Raw genomic sequence first — 27,158 nt, 5'->3', positions numbered from 1 at the left:
AATTATACAAATATAAACTTTTTTTTTTCACATAAAAAGTTGTTTAATGCACCTTTTAAAGATGTTTTTTTTTCTGGTAAAGGCTCGCCACCCACTGATCCACCAGTTGAGAAATACTGTGCTAGTCATTTCAATTCTACAGTTAACCACAAAACTGCACGCCCCCACAAAACATTACAATAATTACCAATAATCATGAATTTCAACAGAATGAAACTGACTGTAAGTGTTTTCTGCAACATGTTCTCCTTCAACATTCAGTTTTGGTACATATTTACTATTAAATTTGTGATTTTTCCTTTTTCCTGAACTGTCAGAGGGTCGACAGTTCCGGGTTAGTCCCGTTTCGTACAGACTCACGTTTCATGGCACTTCGGTTTGCGTCTTTAAGCCTTCAAGCAAGTTTTCAGCATTCTGGAAAACTCACCCAGATAGTATTTCGCTTCTTTATGCCAATTCCTCCATATCTGTTGCACCTTCATGATGTTTTAGTATAATTGAGTCAAGTTTGTGATTAAACCCAAGTGTACTGCGTCAGCCTCTCAGTGCGGCACCTACGAGGTTGTTTTTGTCTTAATTTAGAAGTAACAGAGGTGACTATACGACTGACCCTAGATGACCCTAACTGGATAGACGTTGATCAGGCGGATGGTAACATGGAAGGACAAAGTGTGCATAGTCATCATGTTTTTGACACCGCTTCATAATAGGCGTTTAACAGCTTCTCACAGCCAACACAAAACAGTTCAGCCCTTTTGTGTTCGAAGTGTCAGTTCCTCTTTGGCACTTCTTATTGTAAAAAGTCTAGACTTAGTAAACTGTAGGTCGCGGTTTCCCGGATCTCCTTCTCACAATGCAGTGTGTGAGATCACTTTCCTTTTTCTGACCAAGACTAAGTCGTAAAAAGGGTCCTTGGTGATGCTGGCCCTGTGAACAGAGAGAGAACGACACGTATCATTTAGTTTGACTTAATAGATCATTTCCATGGTGTAGCTTTATTATATGTCCAGCAACAGATATCCACCTGTTCGTAAACCACAAATGAGTGATTCAAATAAGTGAATATCTAGAGACGCTAGTAGGGATGTGCCGATCCAATATTCATTATCGATATCGGTAGCCGATTCGGACATTTTGAGAGGATCAGGTCGGACCGGATTTGATGACTGGATCGGGTCCGATACAAAACACGGTCATGAATCTGTAGATCCAGGACCACAGATTCACGGCCTTCATGCTATCGCTAAGCTAGGCTACTATCGCTAACCTGCCGCTAACACCTGCTTCCTTAAAACCTTCTCATCTAAAATTCAAAGCTAAAGCCAAAACTTCTTGCATGTTTATTAAAAAAAAAGCCAACTGGTGAAACTACTTTAATATCCATAGGCTATAATACATAATGATGTATATTATATAAAAATATAATACAAAAAGACGGGTCGTATCGGCCAGCATGAAGTGTCAAAATATCGGGTCGGATCGGAAGCTCAAAAAAGCGGATTGGCACATCCCTAGATGCTGGTGTGTGTCATATCCTGAATTCATGTTTTCGTGTTTTTATTTCTGACCTTATGGCCTGTATCCAGCTGTCTCGCTCCTCGACGCTGGATGCGCTGAGTTTGTACGACTGGTGTTTGCCCTGCACCACGCGGCCCCGGTGCTCCATCTTACACGCCTTCACCTTCTGCCCTTTAGCACTGAGCAGCTCCAGGCAGAACTGGAGAAAACAACAATGGTAACACTTTATAATGATGACACCTTATTCAGCCTTAAAGAGACTATACAGAGTTTAAAATCATTAAAACCAAGTATTATCCTCCCCCTACTCAGACCTGTTCACTGTCACTCAAAAAGGTGTTAATTCGGGTCCGAAGTGCCGTCATGCACGAGCTTAATATAGAAGCTGCAGCTACACATAAGACCTGAGGTGGCAGTAGTGAGTATAAATTGACCAACTTGCATCTAGCCCCTTTAATAATGAATTAACACTTAGTTCATCATGAACACTTCATTAGTTAAGTGTGACTAACTACATAACTATTACAGTTAATGCCAAACTCATAATGAATAGTTATTCACATACAAGATAGATAATATTATGGGAATAATGGCACATAGCGTAATGTATTGGTGTTATTCTAATTATTGCTTATTCTAATAGACTAATCTACCAAAACCGTCTCTACTTGATTTTCAAAAGTTTCCCCACATAGTGTATATTTAAACCAGGGTCGGGCCTTTAGAAGAGACTCTTGAATGATAAATGATAAAGGAGTTTTACCGGTTTGCTGGTGTCAGGCAGCTCTCGCACACACAGGTTTTCCAGTGGGATGATGCCAATGGGGTCTTTGTCCTGGAAGAAAACAGACGTCATACACAGAATAAATGAATTGATCAACACAATACTGTAATATCTTTAGATATTCTGAAGTAATGTAAAAAATAATGCTACATTTTTGGGAGCTTAAGTTTTCAGATTGAGATGATTTTTGGACATTTATTTTTCTGTAGATTACTGATGTATTGCAAGTTGTCTTTATATACGTATAAAAATAAAAATAAAATAAATAAATAAATATATATATATATATATATATATATATATATATATATATATATATATATACACAAAACTTTAAAATTGAAAAGAGCCAAGTAAACTAGTGTGTACATGTGATTTTTGTTGTTATGGTGGCCATTTTGAAGTAGAATTATGCAGTACTACAACATGTAACAATATCTCTACTCAGGATGAAAATGAAAGACAACTGATTGACAGTGGCATTTGTATGTACTTGTATTCATTGCTCAAGAAGACAACAGTCAAAACACAGCCCAGGAGACACACGAGATATTGTTACATGTTGTAGTACTGCATAATGCTACTTCAGAATTCAAAATGGCCGCCGGAACTATGCGTGATTGGAAACGCATGTACATGAGGGGAAAAAAATAAAGAGTAAGAATTTTGAGAAGAACTGGCCAAAAACCCGAGGAAGAAAAGCTTAACCTGCAGTGTCTCCAATATTGTTTTTATTGCAACTTACTGTTGTGTATTTGAAGTAGTACAAGCAGCTGTCCGTCAAAATGAACCACCGCCGTTTCCATGTTTTTACTCGTCCACCTAAAGATGACCATGATAAAACCAAACATTAAGAGACTTTGTGCTTTGTAAAAAAAAAAAACACACCGAGTCTGGTATAAATGTGTGTTGTTTGTTGATTACCGATCTTGAGGAGCCAGCCCTCTCTGTCGGGGTTAAAAAAGGTCAGCGTGAGGTCGTTCCCATCGTCCTCTGGGATTTTGAACGGTTCACTGCGGATGCTCGCGTACAGTTTCTGCGGGAATAAAAACAAATACAAACATTACGCCAAGTACGAGGGGAAACCTGGGTCTAGTCCTGTGGGATCTCGTCCTCGGGCAAGACACTACGTCCAATCTGCTTTTGTAGAAATGGCCTGGAGTTTATACTTTTTATGTACATACTGTATGTGTGCTACATGTTTGAGCTTATTTTTGCTGTGATCTTTTTGTCTTCATAAAAAACACACTTTTTACTCTTTCAACAGTTTTCCAGATCTGTGTTTAATATTTAGTTTTTGTTAGCGAGAATTCCTCAAAGCTGCATCAATGTAGAGAACAGTCCAAGTATGTTTTTGATGAGGTTTATTTTTCCACAGCTTTAGAGGCCGCTCTGCTGGAGGTAAGTGCATGGAGTGCATGATGCAGTGACTTTGAGTGTCTCTTAAAGCGCTCGTGGAAATGGCTGATGGCTGTTAGAGAGCACTCAGTTAGAGATTTCATGAAGTAATTGAACTTGAGAAGTGTATTAATTAAAACCAAGTGAAATGTCTGTGCAATGTGTGAAATGTCTGTCCTCGTTTATATCGCGCTGCCTCGTATGACGGGCTAAAATAAACTCTATCAGGTCAAATGAAAACTTTATTTATCCCCTCGTTTGTCCGTGTCCTGAGCCAGTCCTGCTATAGCGCGGGTCGATGTCTATGGTCTGCACTCAGCCGAAACAAAAGCACGTGTTCACCCCTTGACCCTCACCTTAACCGAGTGCATTTTCTCCAGTTCGGCTTTACCTAAATCTAAAAGCTTCTCCACTAGGCCAGAGTAATGCCTCATTTTATAGCTTAGAGGGGTGTCCAAACTTTGTTTTCACTGAGGGCCACATACAGAAAAATATGCAAACAACTGGGCAGCGCTCAGTAGAGCTCAGATATATAACTTCACCTCTTTTGTATTAAAGGGACGATACGGAGTTTAAAATGTTTAAAATTATGTATTTTCCTTCCCCTACATGTTCCAGCAATGTTCTAATGTGTAGAATGAGCCCAGACCTGTTCACCACAACTGCCTCTAAAATCCTGCACTGTCTCAAAAACGTGTTGCTTCGGGTCCGAATTGCCGTCATGCACGAGCTTAATATAAAAGGTGCAGTTACACGAATGACCTGAGGTGGCAGCAGTGAGTATAAAATGGCTAACTTGTATCTAGCCACTAAAATCTTAAAAACAGCCAATATCACAGCTTTCTACAAATTGATTTTCATTTATTGTATAAATATTCAATTAAAGCAAAAAAATACAAATAATCGATTATATTTTTAGAATTTGCAGCGGGCCAATTAAAAGCGGGCTGCGGGCTGCAGTTGGCCCGCGGGCCGTAGTTTGGACACCCCTTGCTTAGACCTACTACGCTGACTGTAACTTTATTGTTCCTTTACGATGTTTTCGCCGTTTTGCTTTTTGCGCTTTTGTCAAATTTTCGTAACTTTTTTGTCACTATCTTGTGGTATTTTTTTTTGCTTCTTCATCACTCTTTAGTTGTATTTTTTGTTGATTTTCCATTGTGTTATTGTTGCTTCTCAGGCCCACTTTTTTGTAGCGCTTACATCCCCATTTTTTTCGTTTTTGTCACTATTCTAGCATTTTTGTTCAAGGTTAAGGTGGGGGTAAAGAGGTTAATGAACATACATGGGACTCATGCATGTAAACACACCACGGCAGATTATAGCTATGGGCTAATTTCCATCCTTTTCCTCCCACTCGCACTCTCAGACCCCACTGTCACTCAGACTGACTTATTTTTAGTTGCAGGGGAAACCTACGCAGACACAGGGAGAACTTGCAAACAAAACTTTGCATAACCACATTTAAATCTACCCAGGTTTTGTCACTCATTTCTATACTGCTTTTGCTCTAACTTTGCTCATTAGCGCCACCCACTGCCAGACGTCCATACTTTTGTTTTCAAGTTCAAGTAAGTTATGACAACAAAACTTGGAAGTACTTTTCCACCTTTGCTCATTCATAATAAGTATTCCTGTAAACACATGGTTTACAGGCCCGAGGGTGATATATTCATCCATATGTCTCAGTGTTACTTAAATAACCATGAACTGTGAGAGTGTAGGAGTGTGATGTGACTCGGAGAGAAGCACAATAGGCAAACCCTCCAAGCAACACGATTAAAAACATGACTGAACACGTCTACATGAGGAAAAACAGGAGTAAAGTCTTAACCCCCGTCTGAACCAAATCTACAAGGTTACAACCTACAGCGTAATGCATTTACAAAACCCATTTAAACTGATCTTTATCCTTGTGTTGTTGCCGCGTTGTACATTTCTTTTCATTTCTTTTCTGTTGCTCTTTTGTGTCATTTTTGTCACATTCTTGTCATCCTTCATTGTCATCCTTCATAGTCATCTTTCATTATATTTTTGTCACATTTTTGTCACTGTTTCATCGCTTCTATGTCACAGTTTCTTCACATTTTTCTCTCATTTTTCTCACATTTCGTCAAATTTTTGTCATATTTTTGTCACTGTTTCATCACTTCTATGTCACAGTTTCTTCACATTTTTCTCTCATTTTTCTCACATTTCGTCAAATTTTTGTCATATTTTTGTCACTGTTTCATCACTTCTTTGTCACATTTTCATCACATTTTTCTCACTTTTCGTTGCCCCATTGTTGCATTTTCATCCTGGTTTTTATCTCATATTTGGTCACTTTTTTGTCACTTTTTTCAAGGAGCTTTTAGATTTGGATAAAGCCAAAAAAAGAAAATTCTAAACCGGCTCTAAAGCAGACTGACCGTGAGCAGCTCGCTGGGCAGGTCCTCCCCGTTGTTGATGCCTCGGTTCATGGATATAAAGTACTGCAGGCTGGGCTTCTCCTTCACGTTTGGGTTGTGGAGGCTGGTGTTGAGCATGATGATGGCGAAGGACAGGATGTAGCACGTGTCTAGAGTATAACAAGTCAGAGAAAATACATTACGTTACGTTGGCAAAGGCGATGGACTTTTACAACTGTAAGTCATGAAATACGTGATATTTTTAGCTGTAGATGTTAGAACACAGTTATTTGTGCTGTACAGTTGTGTTGAAGAAGCATTTAATACAGTGTTTATTTTGTCTATTAAACTATGTCGTCATAAGTTTAGCAACAGTAATATTTCTGCTGACAAAATCTCTTAACCCCAACCTGAACCTACAGCACATTTTCTCCAGTTTGGCTTTACCCAAATCTAAAAGCTTCCTGGTAAAAATGGTCAAAATAGCGACGAAAATTAGACAGAAATAACAAATGCAACAAAAGTGCGATAAAAAAGGGACAAAAAAGCGATTAAAAAGTGACAAAATGTGACGAAAAATAAGATGGAAACGTGACAAAAAAGCCAAAGAAAGAGCAACAGAAAAGAGACAGAAAAGTGATGAAAAAAGAGACAAAAATATGACAAAAATATGTGGAGAAAAAAAAAATCCAACAAAAAAGATGTGAAAAAAGTGGCAAGAATGCAGCAAATGAGGCGTTGTACTGGGGCTCTAACCTTTTAGATTTGGGTAAAGCTGAACTTGAGAAAATGTGCCCCGTACTTCTTTTGGGACGAAGGTTCAGGTTGCCAAAGTGCAAATACAATAGATTAAAAGTCATTTTGTCCTCGGTTTGTGAATGAGAATGTGGAGAAGAATTAAATTTCTTATTATTCATTCTTTCATTTCTACTTTAAGTACCTCTAAAACTCTTAAGGTGCAGCCAATTATTTTGAAAATTATTCAGATCTATTGGTATTTACACACACGCAAAACACTATGAAATTCAGACTTTTCACTCTTTACCCCCAGATTAATCAGCTTAATTCAGCTTTACCCAAATCTAAAAGGCCAGTGTATTGGCTCAAAACTTATCGAACTTATCTTTTTAACAATTTTTTTTTACTTTGCTTTTTTGTCACATTTTTATTACTTTTTGTTGCGTTTTCATCACATTTTGCCACATTTCTTAAATCATTTTTTTGTGATTTTTTCGTGACTTTTTCTTCTTAGTTTTTTTGTTGCTTTTTGGTCTCTTTTGAATACATTTTTTGTCACTTTCTCATCACTTTTTTGTGGCTTTTCTTTTGTGTTTTCATATTATTATTATTTTTTTTCCGGCAAATTTTTGTCACTTTTTAAAATTATTTTTTCGGGAGTTTTTCATCTTTTTTTTGTTACTTTTTGGTCACTTTCTGTCACTTTTTTTTTCCTCTTTTGAGGCTTTAATGTGACGTTTGCCACACATTTCTGTCACTGTTTCATCCTTGTTATTTTGACGCTTTTTTCAAGAAGCTTTTAGATTTGGGTAAAGCCAAACTGGAGAAAATGTGCTCAGTTCAGGTGGGGGTTAAGAGGTTAAGCACTCTTCAGTTTTTAATTTTTTTATGTAAAATATTTCCAAGTAAATAAATATTGAAAGAAATGTTCCCTGCAAAACGCATTGAGATATAATAATAGTCTCCAATTAGCCTGAAACTTTGTCAGTAGCAGTGGGCGACCGCGGTGCAACGCCCAGGGAACCGTCTCCTGATCTTGTGCCAGGATCTTGCTCAGGATTAAAAACAAAAGCCGGATTAGCCTACTGTGGGTGTGTGAGGTTTAATGATCCTCTCTGCGGCTTTACCTGCCATTATGCAAACCTTTTGAAAACGAATAAGCCTGTGGATGGCACAAACCTGTGGACTGGAAGACGCCGGGGTTACAGAGACAGTATCGAGTGGCAAACGCTTCCATCATGCGGTCGATCTTCTGAGCTTCTCCCGGGAGGCGGAAACTCCACAGGAACTGCCTATGCAAAGAAAGGCGAGAACATTTGCATAAAATAGACGTCGTTTATCATCAAAAGACCTGGATCCTTGCAGGGCGTCGAGAGTGTTGAGATGTCTAAGCCTTAATTTGAATTTCAGAATGTGCCGATAAGAAGAGACTGACTGAACCAGGCCTGAACATGGAGACAAGCAGGACCAAACCCAGACTAAACAAGCACCAAGTCTGGACTAAATAAAGACTAAGCTATTGTTGATGGACGGTTACCAACACCCCTCATGGGGCTTAACAAGCAAAAACCTCCAGAGACTTTATAACATATGTATATTTGGTGGCCCTCAGGCTTCTTGTTGGATTGACACACATAACCAGAAATGACACCTTTGTAGCAAGTTTACAATTCTGCCACCTCTAAAACTGACATTTTATTGTGAAACAGAGCTGGCATTGAGGTTCCAAGTCTAAGTAAAGGAGTGAGGCACGGTTTGAACCTCTCTTCAATGCCCCCAGTTGACTGTTGCACTGCACTGAGCTCCGATCTGCGAACGTCGATGCTGTAAACACTTCATAATGTGGCCCTTGATTAAAAGATTGGACAACCCTGCTTTACAGAGCATGAAACATGAGGGAAAATGCATTTTAGCAACACAAAATCACCTTACACCACAAAGCCCTGCTCTCTGTTGGCCAAACAATTTCACAATAACCCAACAATATTATTTAAAGGGACTATATGGAATCTAAAAATGCTACAAAAAAGTATCCTCCTCCCCCTACATGTTCCAGCCATGTCCTAATGTGTAGCCTCATGATCACATGTGAATAGAAATGATAACATATCAAGTGTATGTCTGCTGTGTGGACTCGGGCCTTGAACAGGGCCTTATTTTCTTTCTTTTAGATAAAGATAAAGGCAATCTCTGGGGAAAGATTTCTCAGATGTCCATAGCAACGGTGCAGCCAATGCAAGGTGTGAGACTGGAGAGCAAGGAGAAAACAGAGAAACTCTTAAGGCCTATTCATACTCCACAAGACGCGAGAACTTTGTTCTCGCACCCAGAGCTGCGAGAACAAAATGACGTCATTTTGTTCTCGCAGCTCCTGTTCGGCAGCTCTGGCTGACACTTTGGCCCAGCAGAACTTTGTTCGGCAAGGCTGCGAGAACTCTGGCTGTGATTGGCTGGATTTTTAGTGGGCGGAGTTATTTTGGCGGAAGCGGGAAGCGAGAATCCAATGTTTACGTCCTAACACCGGTGCGGAAAACGGAGACAACATGGATAGTTTTGCGGCACCGCTCGCGGCAGTAAAATACTTCGCTGAAGGATTACACGGACACGCAAATGGCAACAAAGTCCTGGGGAGAAACACGCGGACATTTTGGGCGAGGACGAAGAGGAAACAGAAGAGCCTGGCGCTGCCTGCGTGAAAGAGGCGAGTGATAAAGAAAAAAAAAAAGTGGTTCAGGCTTGTGGACGGAGGAATACCAAGCTTGTACATCATAGACCCTTTCGTCAAACACCGGGAAACGTCACCAACATGTTCAGTGAAGGTTCTTGGATGGACAAAACCTGTACTGAGCTACACGGACGTGAAACTATTAGATATTATGAGACTTGTTCTTCTCCTCTGCTCTGTTTCATTCAGACCGTGTTGGCTTGGCGGTTTTATTGTGATTGCACAACATCACTTTTGAATGAAATAAATAAAATGAAATGAAACAACATGGTTTTACCGAGTGACACGTTTTCTAACATAATAAACTAGCGTGAGATGTGGCTAAACATGAAGTCAATCTTCAAAATGTTTTCAATATCGTGACTGATACATTTTATAATAGTTTGAAGTCAAATGGCTTGTTTTATTTCGGTCATTCCTTGTTTGTTTTGGATGCGGAAAAAGGGGGCGTGGCAGTTCGGCAGAAACACGTCTTGTGGAGTATGAAATGTCAGAGCCCAGACGAACTTTGTTCTCGTTCTTTTTGCCTCAAGAACAAGAACAAAGTTCTCGTGTCTTGTGGAGTATGCAGAGGCCTTTATGAGGTTCGGACCAAGCAAGGTCAGGAGGAAATCGCTTCATAAAGCTCATGCCTCAATAAGACCACCGTGTTCTTTGTTTTTTTCCAATGATCTTTTTTTTTTTTAAAGTAGAAGAGAAGGGAAACAAATTACAAGAAAAAGGAGAGAAAAACAAACAACTCACAAATATATAAACTAAAAGAGAGACCTTTAAAATAGTCACACAATGAGATACATCTATATTTTTGGACATACGATGCATAAAAATTGTAATAAACACTATGTAAAGAAAAGACAGTGAGGCTGGTCAGGGTTTTGAATTGGCCTCGAGTGCCCTCTGCAGGCAGTAACGAGAACAACACGTTATAAAACACTTACCGCACGCTAGAAAATCGTGAAAAAATCATTAAATAAAATGTGTGTGCAACAGTGTAATGCCTCATTTGAAAGCGACTTTTTTGTCACATTGATGCCGCATTGTTGTCACATTTTTTAAGCGTTTTTGTCAGGTTTTTTGCTGCTTTTTAGTTGTGTTTTTGGCTCTTTCTGTCACATTTTTGTTGTGTTTTAGTCCCGTTTTTGTCGCATTTTCGCTGCGTTTGTTGTCACTTTTGTGTAGCTTTTCCATTGCTTTCTTGTCGTGTTTTCATCCTTGTTTTTGACAGTATTTGAGGCTTTCTTTTCTTAAAGGGACTATAAGGAGTTTAAAAATGTTAAAATTATGTATTTCCCAGACCTGTTCACCACAACTGCCTCTAAAATCCTGCACTGTCACTCAAAACAATGTTACTTCGGGTTCGAATTACCGTCATGCACGAGCTTAATATAGAAGGTGCAGGTACATGTATGACCTGAGGTGGCAGTAGTGAGTATGAAATGGCCAACTTGCATCTAGCCCCTTTAAGCTTGGGTAAAGCCAAATTTGTTCTGTTCAGGTCAGGGTTAAGGGGTTAAACATGTACTTAAAATGAACTACAAGCATAAAGTATGTGTGTGAAGGCTCTTGTTCGTCCAGGAAGTATTCATCTTCTTCTGACCACAAGAGCGAAGAAGAAGCTTCTTAACTCCAAACCCAGTCCAGTCGATGATTTAAGCTTCACGCCGATACAAGCGTAAAATGACCCAAACCCATTTTACTATTTTGAACAACTTTGACCTTGTCTGTCATTGCGTGCAGTGATGTACAATTTCTGTCATACTGACCTCAAAGCCTGCACCAGATTCAGGTCGGAGAACTCGTGCAGAGCCACAAAGGCCCTCAGCACCGCCAGATGCATTTCCTCTCTGCAACAAGAGCAACACAACAACATAATGATATGAAAGACAAGACTGAAGCAAACAAAAGACTCCTGTGTAGAAGCCGGACAAAGACGCATCGCCCACAGTCTCACACAGGCTCATCAGGGGCTGGAGGAAAACTGACAATATGATTCACAGGCTGAATGTGGAAGAGAGTGGCTGCACTCGGGAGAGAGAATGTTATGAAAAGGCCAAACAACAGGCCAATATTACACAAAACTGACCTTTTTAACCGTGTTGACCTCTCATGGAAAAACATCCTGTGTTTTGCGTCATTCATTTAAAGCTATAAATGATTTCATCCGTTATATGGAATAGATACAGCTCTGTTTCCGCAAATGTATTTACCATTTAAAATAATAAATTAATAGAAGTGTTAATGGGATGGTCGGGGGGTCTTTCATCTCCCCCTGGTGTCTCTGGCCAGAAAACCACAATTGCAACTTCCCTGCACCGGGTCAGAGATGCACTACACACTAATAGAATCACACAGAAGAAGCTAACAGGCTAACGGGCAAAGCTAACTGCGGGCTCGCGCCACTAAAACAGTATTTTTTAGTTACCTCCAATTATCTCCATTGTGTAGTTGGATTAATGAGTAAACATTAATGAGTAAAAAAAAACATGCAACTTGCTACGTCACCTGCAGTGGCGCTTATGGCCTCTAGGGGCAAGAGTTACTTAGTTCTGCTTTAAAGCTGAAAGTTGCAAGTCATTTGGAAATCTGTTAGTTTTCAAAGCTTTAAAGCATTAGGAATGAAAAAATGTTCCCCTTGTGAACATGTCTATGAATTGTGATATTTATAAATTCCTTTCACCTAATCCAGTCCAATCCACCTTTATTTGTAAAGCACATTTTACCAAGACAAAGTCTCCAAAGTGCTGCACAAAGTTAGCCTGGCGTTAGTCTAGACTAGGCTAGACTAAAATCACAAGTGATATTTAGTCTGGGGACCACCAATTCACCAATTCATTTTCTCGTAGGAGAGGTGTGGTTTATGATCGTCCATAGTCGTTTATTGGGCGATACGGAAAAAAAAAAAAGTCTATCATGCGTCTGCACGTAGCCATAGCCAATCGTATCATCGTGTCCGATAACGTATGACGTACCCGCTGTAAACTTTCGAGCTAAACTATTTAGAACAAGGTCTAAAGCTTCATCGAAAAATAGCGTTGCGTCTGCTGCTGTCATGTTTGATCCGTAAATTAACTTTTTTTTTTTTATCCATAAATAAACTACAAGCTTCCGTATATATCGAATAGCTTGTTATCGTCTTGTCGTTCCTCCTCGTTCTGTGATTGGTTCCCAAATCCATGCGAAAATTTCGGCCATGGTCCCCAGGCTGTTGTGCAGTTCGATAATGATTCGAGCACACACAGTAGCATGGCGTTGGCGTTAGTACAAATTAGCACAAATGACAAAAAACAATACAAGCATATGTAACCATCAAAAAATAAAATGTATAAAATACATTAAACATAAAATGAATGAAAGACAGACGACACAATCCCTATGCCAGGTTAAACGGCAATGTATTAAAGTGTGCTTTTCAACAAGACTTAAAAGCATCAACAGAGGGCGCTGTTCTAAAGGGAGAAGGAAGAACGTCCCAAAGTTTGTGGCCAACATCTGAATTCCCAGTGTCATCAGTGTCTTTTCTCAGCAATAGCATTTGGACACATACTGTACCTCTCTCCTAAGAAGTTGCCGATCGCCGTCTTGTTGAGTCCCTCCTCTTTGTAGAGAAACTCCGCCACGGGTTCAGGGCTCCACTCCAGGAGATCGCTCTCCACCAGGAACTGTATGCCCTACAAGAAGAAATGGAGATGGGTTTTTACCTTGGAGATCAATATTTAAAAGGTCAATCTGGGTATAGTCAAACGCGAGTCAAACGTTTTGTTTGAGCTTAAGGCTTGGACCATGATACTACACTGACCATTCTCTGCCAGTGTTGTACATCAGATATGACTTAATAAAGAGACTATGGGTCTTTCCCATGATTTTGTTTGAAAGAATAGACTAATAGTAATAATAATACATCAAAGTTGTTTAGCGCTTTTTTGGACACTCAAAGACGCTTTACATGTGGAAAAAACAAAACAAAAAAGGGGGTTTAGGAAAAAGCTAGTTTGAACAGGTGGGTTTTGAGGACTGATTTGAAGGTTGGTAGTGAGTCAGAGTTTCTAATGGGCTGTGGGAGTGAGTTCCAGAGGGTGGCAGCGGTGATGGCGAAGGCTCGGTCCCCCAAGGTCCACGGTTAGTGTGGGTGATGGGAGTGAGGCGGTTGGAGTCGGCTGAGCGGAGACGGTGGGTGGGTTGGTGTTGTAGGAGCTCGGTGAGGCAGGGCGGGGCCAGGTTATGGAGGGATTTGTAGGTGAGGAGGAGGAGCTTGTACTGAATACGATATTGAACGGGGAGCCAGTGGAGCTGCTGGAGGACGGGGGTGATGTGTTCTCTGGACCGGGTGTGGGTGAGGAGGCGGGCAGCAGAGTTCTGGATGTATTGCAGTTTTTGGAGGTGAGTGGTGGGAAGTCCGTAGAGGAGGCTATTGCAGCAGTTGACTAATTGTCAATATTTAAAGAGGTATTTGACCTCTGCTGTGCGTAAAGAAAAATAGGCAGGAGTCTGGTGTGTACTGATATGCAAGTTATGCCTTAGAGCAAAGGTTGTGCTTCATGACCGTACAGCATGACCGAATATGATAAATAGCAATTTTATTTTATTCTCTAACACTCGACGGACAGATTTTGCCCCCCAGCCTTACATTGCTTATACCTTTGATGTAGACCTACTTGATGATTAAACCAAAGCTCGAATATACTGGAGGTTTTGCTTCAAATATTGAATCTGATGAAAAAAAATTAATGTATATATTACTTTGATTAACAATGACTATTGCGGAACATTAAACACTTAAAGCTGCCCTCAGCCATACCCTGTATAAATAAGCAAGTAAGTAAGTGCATTATTTGTCATTGTACAGCCGTATATAGGAGGGATGGATCGGTGTGGCGTTGGCGGTGATGCAGTCGCTGTATCGGACTGTTGTAGTGAAGAGGGAGCTGAGTCGGGGGGCAAAGCTCTCGATTTACTGATCGATCTATGTTCCCACCCTCACCTATGGTCATTAGATCTGGGTATTGACCGGAAGGACAAGATCGAGAGAACAAGCGGCTGAAATGAGTTTCATTCGCAGGGTGGCTGAGTGCACCCACCCTGGATCAGTCTGGGCATATCTATGTTGAGACTACTGCCTCCATGACCCAGCCCCAGATAAAGTGTAAGAAAATGAATGAATGGATGGATGGATGGATGGATGGATGGATGGATGGATGGATGGATGGATGGATGGATCTTTTGGAGGTTGGGGAAACCAGAGCACCCAGAAGTGCTCCTCTGATTCTCTGAAACTGTGCAGCAAACCCATGTCTATTGCTAAACAGGTTGTACAGTCTCTTGTCTTGTGTCATTTGGAATACTGTCCTGTCATTTAGTTGTCTTATTCCCAAAGAAATCTTCACAAACTTCAAGTGGCACAAAACAGGGCAGCCAGGCCTGTCCGTCAGTGTTCCTACTGATCCAATATGGCACTAGAGTATTCACACCTGTCTTGGCTTACAGTGAACAACAAAATTAAACTAAGACAAATCTTACAAATGTGGAATTCAATATTTAAAAAAAAACAGCCACAGTTCTTTTCTGAGCAGCTAGTGTTTGTAGAAAGCAGCCAACGACATGTCACTAGACGGGCACTAAAAACTTCCTCGTCCCAAAACCCTGAAGTCTCCTTTACGTGAGTAGATGGAGTAGTGAACCCTGCTCTCCCTCACCTGGTTTTCCCCCTCACCCATGCCCCTCACTCCAACTTCCTGCCTTAGTGATGCGTTCAAAGAAACAAAGGGAAATATCATTATTCTTGAGCAAGGCACTTCACCTGCCTTGCCTCGAGAGTCTGCCTGCAACGTCTTCTGAAGGAGAGTGTTTGTAAATGCAAAATTAGCCTACGGTTACAATCCGGCATTGCGTGTTTACGTGCGTTTGTCTCACATGATTTCATTAACATTCGCCGCCCCGACCAAATAAACAAAATAAAAGTAATTTGGCAATTTGCTGGTAGTGCCTAAGGGCGTCGGGAAATTAATGATACAACAAGAAGCTTTCCGCCACACACCATCTATTTAGAGAGCAATGTCTCCCTTAAAAATGCTCATCCAGTCAACACATGGAGAGAATGATCAAGTTAATAACCGTCCCGGACAGGCTGGCAAAATCTAATGAATACTTAATGTGGCGCCGCTGCCTTCATCTCAGAGGGGGGTTCACGGCCAAAACTTGACACTTCCGTCCCTCATCCCGGGCATGATCGAGAGGACGTCGCAGCAATTACATCTGAAACACTCGGCGCCCCTCTCGGGTCTCCTCCTCGCATCTCACTCTCATTTGGTTAATTGGTGTCAGAAAATGAGCCTGTACCTACATACTGAGGAGGACGCGGCGAAGCACTGGGGTGGTTTTTGGCCTCGTTTCAGGGAACAGGATGTGGCTTTTCTCAATCTCACTCGACGAGATGCGACAAGTTGCATTTCCTCATATGAGACAACGAGAAGGCGGCCAGATTGCAGAAGATGTGCTGACTTAGTGATGACCTTTAAATCCACAAGGACTTTGGGCGATAGCACATGTAAACCTTCAACTCACTGACCCGGGATATCTGTTTCCATTGCTTGAGGTTTGAGGTTTTGCTTCATGAGAAATTTAGACAGTCCTGCAGTACGACTCAGTATTTATAATAACAGTAATTATTCAAGTCACTTTTTGTTTAAGAACTTGTACTTCTTAGACGTGTTTTGTTCTAATTCAACTGTGAAAAAAATCTATGCATCACTGGCTGGAGGATTAACCAGCTGTACAAGTTTTGGGTAGTTGGGGGAAAATAGAGCGTTCAGACGAAACCCACCGACACACACGGAGATAATGCAAACTCCACACAAGAATTGTCTGGGAATAGTGTCTTTCACAGTATAATAGATTGATGGAAAACATCATGGGGTGTAAACTCAAGCCAGTCAAACAAGCGCTCATTGTGCATGGGTGTCTTTTGGTCTGAGTCGCTTCGATAGGCAGTCTTCGAAATGTTTCTGCTATAAAACATGTTCAAACGTTGTAGGAAGTAAGCACTATGCAGTAGGTGGCGGCATGCATCTTGGTTTGGCTCGAAGTCCGCCATTAAGCGGAAAGAAGAAGAAGGAACTAGGCACTGCTGTTGGGGCTGTTCCTCCTGTTGTACCAGGGGTACATCAGAAACGAGCAGACTGGTAAGAAGTCTGAGCTCATGTGCGTCAGCTTCCGCCATGACAAGAAGCATCCAAATAGGGCTGTCAGAGAGGAAGGAGGTAGGGAAGTGCCTCACTTCACACCTCTGGAGGTTCCTCACCGGCGGTTACGAGCGAAGGGCCATCCCATAAGCCACTGCGTCGCCAAGTCCGGTAACCTGTTTGTCTACTTCCTAACTGCATAGGGATCTAACAGTTGACCTTATCACGTGACAAGGGTTAGGAGCTATGATACAGGACATACTTATTTGAGGAATTCAGACACAACCCAGATATCCAGACCGGTTGCCAGAGGGAACATTTTTTGTCCCATTTCCAAAGATCCGCAACAACATGACACAATTGGAAAGTGAATGGGCCAAACAAAAAAAAGACAAGGCAAAGCAGTGGCAATAATCATGTGGACGAGAGGCTTTCAGTGTGTGGAGCAGATAACGGGTAGCAGGTAAATTTGATCACTGCATTTTTTCGGTTGGAAAGGTCCTATGTCTAAGAATGACGAGCTGATACTAGCAACGCTGTCAGATGTGGAGGTATCTAGGAAGCAACAACGATGCAAACACCCCAGCTGAAAATCAACAACATGCCCGCCCAAACAAAGTGCAAAAACACGGAGAAGACTCATCATTACAAGATCCTGCGGCTCCGCTCATTTACAACAAAATTGTGTATGATGCACATGCCCTGCATGTTAGTCAGCAGGCACGCATGTAAATGTGGTTTGTTTGTCTAGCCTTGTGACGTCAACTATAAAGTTGGCTAATGAACCCACATCCTTCTCACCTTCACTCTTTCTTCTCTGCCAACTCTGCCCTTCGAGATTACAACTGAGATTACATTTACATACCTTTTTAGGGCCCATGTTGAATTTCTTTTTTCCTTGCAAAAAAGTTTGATTCCTCAGGACATTTTTACTGCAAAAAAAAAAAAAAAAAAAATTATTAAGAGAAACACTGCACTATATGATTCCTAGTTTTCTGCTCCTGAAAGTGACTTCTGTAAATGGGCCAAGTGCAGTTTAGAACTGTGGTTCTCAAACTTTAACACAATTATCCAGCTAAGGATTTTAAATAAATGAATAAATCAGTGCAGTCCAATCAAAAGCAGGACAGTAAAATGACTTCATTGCAGGGGAAGGTAAGTTTGCTGTTGGTCGACATAGTTACTAACCCCCACATGGAACATTTTGGAGTATTTTAACAGGGACATTTTTCTCGAAACCATCTGAAGGGCTAGAGGGCTTCGTTGTTGAAGGGTCAGATTTGGCTCCTGGGCCTGATGTTGCCTGTCCCTGGTACTGGGTCTGAACTGTGTAGAATGACATTGCTCACTCCTCTCCATTTACATTAATTACTCCATTTGAGAGAGAATCCATAATGCTCAGAGCTCAGTCTCTTCCCACAGAGCAAAAAAAAAAAGGGCAAACAATTACATTTAGCCCAAAGCTAAAATGTAAAAAAGAGAGAAGAAGGAGAAAACTGTATTTTTCAGACACAACTTTGAAGTTGTTTTGGCACGTGTCGAGTCCCCATTGGTCTCCAGGTTTTTGCAAACCTTCTGGAGTCACCATTACGCTCATTAAACTCATTTACACCATTATGTCCACGGCCCGTTTTAGCTCGGTCTGCCATAATGATAGGAATTAGATTGAATTGATGGTTTACACCTGTCCGCCATGCCGTCTCTACGGCAGGAAGGCGAAGAGATTCTATTTCATTTGGAATTTCAGTGCACAGACATGGAGCAACAAGTGGCCTCCTGTTACGGGCTTCGGCCCTGTAATCATTTTTTTTCTTCCCGTTCTTCTCTGCTGGACGAATGTGACTTCGATCGGGTTTCCACACTGCTCATACTCAAAATGTGCGAGCTAAAGACGGGTCTCTCCACCGTGACTGCGCATCAAGACTCATCACACGGCCCTGTTGTGTGCAGACCTGAATACTTAATTAGGCACTGCACTCTGAAGGGAATGAAGACATAAAGCGTAGTCTTTTAGTTGCTTTATTGTATAAGTGCGGACCACCAACATGCCGCTCTCCGAGGCTCAACTATAATCTCAACATGCGGCTCATACGCTCGTATATTGCATTTTTAACTCAAAACCTAAGCTGGCATTACTTGTTTACATGCGATTAAAAGCCTACATTATTAAATGACGGAATAAAGACGTACGGACAATGAGGTGTTAGCCACTAGGGGGTGGTATCGCAGCGATGTCAGCACCCTGCTATGAGGTCCAATAAGAAGTGCTTTTCTGTCCCATTGTTATAATCAGGTTTAAACCGGGGCAGGTTTAATACAAGTTTATTAAAGCAGTACTAAGTAACTTGGTAATTGGTAATAGGCTACAAGTGTTGATGGGATGATTGGGGGTTCTTTCATCTCCCTCTGGTGTCTCTGGCCAGGGTAGGAGGCCCCAATACACACTAATGGAATCCTGAAGAAGAAGCTAACAGGCTAACGTGCAAAGCTAACGGTGGGCTATAGCGCCACTTAAACAGTATTTACAGCCAAGTTTGAGTGAAAAAAAAATATCTCCATTGTGTAATTGGATGTACAATATCCCTCTGTCCCTATGTCTTTTCTGTCAGCGTAGTATTTACTCTCACGGACAATTAATGAGTAAAAAACCGTAACATGCTGCGTCACCTGCAGTGGTGACCCTAGGGGCAAGAGTTACTTAGTACTGCTTTAAACTAACACAAGTAGAGGACCTTGAGTACTGAAGCACCATAGTTTGAAAAGGCTCCTTTGTTGCTGGAGAACATTTGGCGTTCTCTGAACGGCATTACACATAGTTCAACTCGAAACTTTTTCCATTCACATTGTCGCACTTCAAATTGGACAAAAGGCTTTGCTGACTCATCCATGAGTACTCTAAGAATACACTTACTCTTCCACGTCCACATTTGCTGTCAGCTTCTATGTGAGGAGAGAGAGAGAGACAGAGAGAAATGCAAGGTTTATTTTCAATAAATCATGACTAGAAAATACACAGCTTTAAAGCATGTTGAAAGAAATTAGCACTAAGAGCCCAAGGCAAAACAACATTTGCATATATTAGCATACAGAGACCGCGCTGGGCCTGTTGTACCTGCATGTCATTCTTTGGCTCGGAGCAGTGAAGGTTGGACGTCTTTTGGAGCCTTCTCTCGGCTGCAAGGGAGTGAAATAAAAATGTTAAAAATGTCAAAAAACCTGGGCCAGCTTTGACTCAATGGGGAGTGATCGTGACAAGTGTCTCGCCCAAAACGCCCACACCGGGGCTCAGGCAAGTTAAAATAAGAAAGTGCAACAGACAGGTGGGAAACTTTATATTGTTTGCCAAAAGGGTGAAGAGATGTCAGTTTTTGCTCTGGTAAAGATTTGGACCCTGATAAAACAGGATAAATACAGGAAAAATACAGGAAATAGGATATTGATTAACTATGGGCATCACGTTATGAAAGTGAGACATCGTTTTCACACATGGATTGGTCACCACAGAGTCCAGATCTGAACCCCATTGAGAATCTTTGGGACGTGCTGGAGAAGGCTTTGCGCAGTGGTCACACTCTCCCATCATCTATGCAAGATCAGGGTGGAATATTAATGCAACACTGGATCTTTTGACATTACAAAAGCTTTCTGAAATGATGCCACAGCAAAAGGTAACCATCATTTTGTGCATCATTTTTGGGATTATTTCAGATCAGGGGTGTCAAACTCATTTTGCGTCACAGGCCGAAATTCAGCTCCCACGGCGGGTCGTGGGCCGCATATAATAGAGAATTTTTTTCCAATAAATGAATAATAATAAGCTGTGATTGTGTCAAAGCCCCAACTTGACTGTAGCTTCATTAATAATAACGGCTTACACTTGTACTGCACTTTACAAGACTGTGTCACAAGCTCCTCAAAGTACTACATAGTAGTCATTATTCATTCACTCCACACTCGGTGGTGGTAAACTGTTATTGAAGCCACCGCCGCCCTGGGGCAGACTTTCCATTTACCACGTGGCTATATAATGTGTTGTTCATATCCTGAGCTCTTATTATGTCAGTGCCCTCTGCTGGACACGTGTGGAACTCTTTCCTTTTTTTAATTTAATGCCCCCTAGTGGCTAGAATGAGCATGCTGGTAATTGTTTAAAAAATCATAACTCTGTACAGGGATGGGCTAGAAACTTAGTTGTTTTTTTTACATACACTGGAATTTATGGGGGCCCGATTAAATCATCTCACGGACTGGATCAGGCCCGCATGTTTGACACCCCTTTTTAGATGGTATGTCTACCCGCCAATCCTGTGGCAGTGACAGCAGCTAGTTTGGAGTGCGGATATAAGAATAGTAAAATGGGAACTTTCTTTTAGATAAAATCAAATGTATTCAAATAAAATAAAAAAATGTGACATTGTAATTTTGTTTTTCCACATCATGTACCGACATTGGATATTTGTTACTGTACTCAACAGATGGCACTTCTACAAAACTAAAGTTGTGTACATTTGATTAAAAACTTGACTATATTTTCATGGCACTGAAACAGAACAGATAATGAAAAACACTATGTTGAACTTTTTCAATGGCACTAATCAATAGGCCATACCGCCTTTGCTATGCCCAATCCCGTCAGATCTTGGAAGCTAAGCAGGGAAGGGCCTGGTCGGTACTTGGATGGGAGACCGTTTGGTAACACCAGGAAGCCTGGGGTGAATGTGGTGTGTGAGTGAGTGGTTGGTGGTGGTCGGAGGGGCCGATGGCGCAGACTGGTTGCCTCGCTTCCGTCAGTTTACCCCAGGGCAGCTGTGGCTACAACAGTAGCTTATCACCACCGAGTATGGAGTGAATGAATAATGACGACAATGTAGCGCTTTGAGAAACTTGTTAATACAGGCTTGTAAAGCGCATTACAAGTGTAAGGCATTATTATTATTATTATTATTATTATTATTATTATTATTATTAATCTGTTTTCGCAAATGAACTCTTTTGTGTGGTACTCGTATGTCCAGTAGGTTAGATTTAACCGTCCGGTAACTAATCACAGCCTGCTACATATTGTTCTTCACAATCACCTCTCAATCCAGACACTTCATCATCAATAATCTCTTCACTATAGGTGAAGGGGTACAGGAGGAAACAGGACGTTGGCAGGAGGGGACACAAGTTTGAATTGGGAGTAGGTGGAAAATCTGGGCCTTTCACTGCCTCTGCTGCAGAGCAAAGCCAGACCATGAGAGCTCACAGCACTGACTAACTAAAAAGGTCAAATTCAACCAGATACCACTGAAGAGCAATAAATAAAGCACAATCTAACAAACCATTGTCCACTCAGGTCTTAGTCACTCATTATGGAGAAAGGTCCATGCATTGTGATTTCCAGAATCAAGGTATAATTAATATTAATGATTCACCAAAGTAATATAGGGCAGTACAGAGACAATGCAATAATCGTGCTGCTGTTTACTCAGGTCTCAGCACCTGTAGGCTTAACAGTAACACTTTATTGTACACTACCCTTGATACAATGTAATGTGCTATGTAACAATATGTAATAACTTGTATCTACAGGTTACTATGGAATAATGTGTATTCTGGTGGTACATAATGTAATAAGACATAAGATCCAAACTCAAACCCTAACCTTAAACCCTAACCCTAAAGGTCTTATTACATTATGTACCTGCAAAGTACTAATACACTGCATTCCATTGTGAATGTACTGCATAGGTACAAGTTATTACACACTGCTACACATTACATTGTACTAAATGTAGTTGGGCACAATGCATCAAGGTAGTGTAAAATAAAGTGTTACCGGCTTTACCAATTTAGAAGGACCAGAACCAAGCTATTATTCTACAAAAAAGTCATATCCTGATGAGATAAAATTACTGGAATTGAGAATATTTTATCCTAATATGAATCATTTTGACTTGCAAAGTAGAAAAATCTGTAAATTAAATTTGCACTTAAGATAAGAAAAAGACATGTTTCAAATGAATCATCTACTTTTAAGTACAGCAAGATCTTTTTCTTGTTTTATGTGTAAAAATACCTGTTCCATTGGTTGATTATCATACTTACTTTGGGCAAATATCTAGATTACTTTTAGTAATGTAACCTTTAAACTATGCCAAATAAGCTTTGTGAATCTCCACTCGTAACTAGCCTATTTTTTTCCTAGTGCCAAGCCTGTTATTTCTTTTGGGCCTCTTCGTTTTGTTCGCTGCAATTTAATTTTGTAATTGCTCACAACTTTAACCAAACATTCACACAACCTGGTTTTAAGCAAGACTCATTGATGAATTGATTTTAAACCCAGCAATTTTAATTTGTATCCCTGCTGCTAAATAAAGACCACTTTTAGTCATTTTATAAAGTCTTAAAGTCTCATTGCATTAAGCCACAAAAGGACAATTTAACTATTCTGGCAGTTCAGGACAATCTGTTAAACTGTTTAGTATCACAAGTGATCAGTTACTGCAACCCACGGCAACATCTGTCTACATTTTGTAAAACACACTATGGATTAAAAATTATATTAAGAATGAAAGAAAAACTAACTTCTGCAAGTTTGTAAAGTTAAATGACGTTCAATGATATGTGATTAAAGGGAATTAGACTATAAAGACAACAAAATGACTAGAGCTTTCAAATATCAACAAACATTTATTGGCACCACGTATAATTCTTAAGTAATTAATATAGAAATGCTTCAATCTGCTCATTTTCATTTTAAATGTTTCACAAAATCAATTTTTTGTGTTTCGGGCGATGTAAGAAATAAACCTACCTTTTCCCCAGAGGAAGCTGTCTTTTCGCCGCACTGCCATGTTGCTGCACAGACTGAAGTGAACAGGAAGTGGCTGCAGAGGCGTATGAACTATACTTACTCAGAGCTACAGGGTTATTTTAAATACTGGTATATATCATGCAGCTGAACAGATGAAACGCAAATGTATTTAAGAATCACTTCACAAAACAAAATCAATACAGTTAAAGTCAGAATGGTGATGGCGCAGTAAATGTGAAAAGGTGTTTATTTATTTACTGTGTTGTAATGTTGTGAGTGTCTTGTATTTCTAAACCAGTGACAAAATGATTGTCTCCAATGTCATGTTTAGAACAATATCCACATGTTCATGATTAACCCCCGACTGAACTGGACACATTTTCTACAGTTTGGCTTTACCCAAATCTAAAAGCTTCTTCAACAAAGTGTCAAAGCAGTCAAAAAAGCAATGGAAACGTGACAAAAAAGTGTCCAAAAAAGCGTAAAAAAGCAACAAAAAAGCAACAAAAAAGTGACAAAAAAGTGGCAAAAAAGTGTAAAAAAAACAACAAAAATACGCCGAAAAAATGACAAGAAAGTGTCAAAAAGGCAACAAAAATGTGATGAAAAGCAATGAAAAGAGTCAAAAAGCAACAGAAGAGGGATGAAGAAAAAAGTCAAAAAAGTGACGGCAACACAGCAATAGGTTTAAAGAGTTGTCACCTTTTTCAGGTGAAACTCTGCAATGAACAAGTGAGTTCAATCATGTGCATCAAACGGAAAAGGCTCAATCAATCAATTTTTTTTATTTTTTTTTAATTCAAAATCATTACTTTCATTGCACTGAAAAAGAAGCTTTGTGGACACCAAATACCAAAGCCTTTACAAAAACCTCCATCAAAGGTCCACTGTTAGGCGACAGTAACACTTCAGTTTCACTTCTGCTTGACAGCCCCCTCTAGTGGCCCCTCCCTCTACCCCCACACATTAACATAACACTTTGTGGAGTCAGGGGAAAGTATTTTTAGACTTGACAATGAGAAATAAAAGGCTCTTCTAAGGCTCTGTGCAGAAACAAAGTACTCAACATTGCCAGTATTGTATGGGTGATTTGTACCTTATTCATCAGATTCTGACTAAAGGCTCTTTTAGTCAAACTGTGACTAAAATGGTTTGCCTCTTTTCGTCACATATTGACTGTTATGGCAATCTTTGAAGGTAATTTGCCATACTAAGCAGCCTGGGCTGTAGCCTTAGCTTGACGTGTGCTTTTTGGTAAAACAAAAATAAATGGAATGTCCAGACTTACAGGATACTGAAGAGGTTTGGCTTTAATATATTTTAGTCCAAGTTCCACTAGTACACATCTTGACAGAGGTCCATAGTTCCACAGTTTTCCACAGGTTTCCACAGCACATAGCACAGTCAAAAAACTGTTGGGCCTAAAACCCAGGCCAGCTTCCACACCACTAAGGGTTCCCCCACCTGTCCATTTAATGTACTGCACGGCACCTGGCTCCACCCAAACACACAAAACATAAATATAGCTGATGCCTTTAAAACAAAACAACTTAGGAATATCATATTTTAGCAATTTTAAAAGGAAACTAAAACGGCCTTCACAAACCCGGCCCCTAATTATAAGGTAAACTTATAATTACCATAAACAACATAAATACATTACATTTCTGAATGTCCTTAATAGCAATTCTGGTATTGCGTCATTTCAGTTCATGTCTGCGACTTCAGTACAAGGCACAGTTTATCCACTGGTCTTTCAAGTATACTTGTTTTTGTCTTCACCAGTACTCGTCGAACTAGTCCTTTTTCATCTGTAATTGCTTTTAGTATTCTTCCAAGCAACCAGGAATTTCTTGGTGCGTTTTCATCTAGAATGAGCACAATGTCATCTGTAACAAGATTTTGTCTTGTTTTGATCCATTTTTGTCGCTGTTGAAGGCTCGGCAGGTACTCTCTTACCCACCGCTTCCAAAAGAGGTCCGCCATGTATTGGGTTTGCTTCCATCTACGCCGTGAGTAGGAATCATTGATGCTGAACAGACCTGGAGGCAGTAATGGTTGTTTCTTTAATAGCAGCAGGTGGTTCGGCGTGAGGGGCTCCAAGTCATTTGGATCATCAGAAGGTGTGGTTATTGGTCTGTCATTAATTACAGCTTCAACTTCACAGAAGAGTGTCTGCAGACATTCGTCATCCATAGTTTGTTGTTGAAGGACAGACTTGAGGATTTTTTTTACCAGCTTTACTTGGCTTTCCCATATGCCACCAAAATGTGCTCCAGCAGGAGGGTTAAAGATCCACTGAATCCCTCTGTTTGACAGCATATTTTGTATTTTTTCTTTATCCATTTTACGTAGCGATTCACGTAGCTCTCTTTCAGCTCCCACCATGTTTGTGCCATTATCAGATCGGATAAGCTCCACTTGCCCCCTTCTGCACATGAAACGTCTGAGTCCGTTTATGTGTGGCAGCACGGGTGGATAAGGTGGTAGAAATTAAACATAATATACTTAAAAATAACTAAGACCAACAACGCCAGCTTGAATAAACAAGCACTAAAGGACACACAGGTTCGTAATTGAGTAAGAGGCATAGACAGTTCCATTAAGAAAATACAGTATTTCTTTTATTTACTTTGTATTAGGTTCAATAAATTATTTCGTTTCATTTTGTTTCCTCATATCCAGTACCATAAAAACATACAGTTCACAATCTCACGTTGATTTGACAAACGTGGGCACCATCGTTCATTTAGTTTATGGAAGTGCGCCAATGGGTTGACCACAGGGAAGGAAACAAACCAGGCAACAAAGGTACACAGCAGGAGGACAAAAGGCGAGAAGGCGAGACAGCCATGGTGTTGGGGTGTAGATCTATTCAAAAAAAGGAAAGTTAGGCTACGAAATAATCACGTTTACCACGGCCTTGATCAAAACAAACACGTACCTCCTCCGAGCGCAGAGGCACGCGCTGTCAGGACAACCGGAGGAACACACACGGACAAAAGCTAGGCCATCGGCCACCATAGCCAGCCTCTGTACACCGCGGCGCAGGCCGGAGCTAAAATTGATACAATCGCCTGATCAACAACTAGTAAGATACAATAGTTATGATAAAGAGAGCTATACTGATTACCTGTGAGCCGCCCGCAGCTAACGCTCCGTGACTACCCGGAAGAGGGACGGTGAGGCGGCGTATGTGGGGGCGGTAACAGTGAAAGCAGAGGACGGTAAAGCTAAAGCAGGGGCTATTTATATTTTAGGGCTGGCGCCATCTAGTGGCAAGTCCAGCCTGCTACATTTGCATGAATCAGTGTCCATTGAATGGGCAACTTCAATGTGCAGAGCTCGGGTTGTCAAACATGTAAACAACATGCCGTACCTTTTGACGAGGCTTCTTCCTCTTTTTACTTCATACGGTCCAAAGTAATCAACTCCCACGCTTGTAAAAGGTGGTTTGTCAGGGAGCAGTCTTTCCAATGGAAGATCAGACATTTTTTGCTCTTGGACTTTGGCATGATGTTTTCTGCATGTAACACAATGAGACAGGAGCTTTCTGATTGCTGAATTTGCAGCAGGAACCCAGTAGCGCTGACGAAGGCGAGAGAGCATGTAATTACGCCCAGAGTGTCCT

General features: G+C 40.7%; 1 protein-coding gene across 1 annotated transcript; it reads right to left on the bottom strand.

Annotated features, from left to right (window-relative positions):
- Positions 1-652: 652 nt before the first annotated feature.
- Positions 653-23,574, bottom strand: LOC306968945 (cytohesin-2-like). Its single transcript, XM_079564535.1, has 13 exons — positions 23,528-23,574; positions 19,841-19,902; positions 19,640-19,668; positions 17,594-17,660; positions 13,103-13,221; positions 11,317-11,397; positions 8,008-8,120; positions 6,112-6,260; positions 3,227-3,338; positions 3,048-3,124; positions 2,282-2,353; positions 1,569-1,717; positions 653-927 (listed from the first exon to the last, which is right to left on the bottom strand). The coding sequence occupies exons 1-13, from the start codon at positions 23,565-23,567 to the stop codon at positions 849-851; spliced, it is 1,149 nt and encodes a 382-aa protein (XP_079420661.1). The 5' UTR covers positions 23,568-23,574; the 3' UTR covers positions 653-848.
- Between the last annotated feature and the right edge of the window lie 3,584 nt (positions 23,575-27,158).

This window comes from Gobius niger (genome assembly GCF_951799975.1).
Source record: "Gobius niger genome assembly, chromosome: 10".
Classification (NCBI taxonomy): domain Eukaryota; kingdom Metazoa; phylum Chordata; class Actinopteri; order Gobiiformes; family Gobiidae; genus Gobius; species Gobius niger.
The sequence above is the reverse complement of the archived record's forward strand: the minus strand, read 5'-3'. Positions and strand labels throughout refer to the sequence as shown.

Bases quoted from the DNA above. Each gene is read 5' to 3' on its own strand.
- LOC306968945 (XM_079564535.1), bottom strand. From the start codon at position 23,567: ATGGCAGTGCGGCGAAAAGACAGCTTCCTCTGGGGAAAAG. The intron at 17,661-19,639 runs GTAAGTGTATTC...TTTTTTTTGCAG, and splicing joins GCAAATGTGGACGTGGAAGA to TAAAAATGTCCTGAGGAATC. The intron at 8,121-11,316 runs GTCAGTATGACA...TTCTTTGCATAG, and splicing joins AATCTGGTGCAGGCTTTGAG to GCAGTTCCTGTGGAGTTTCC.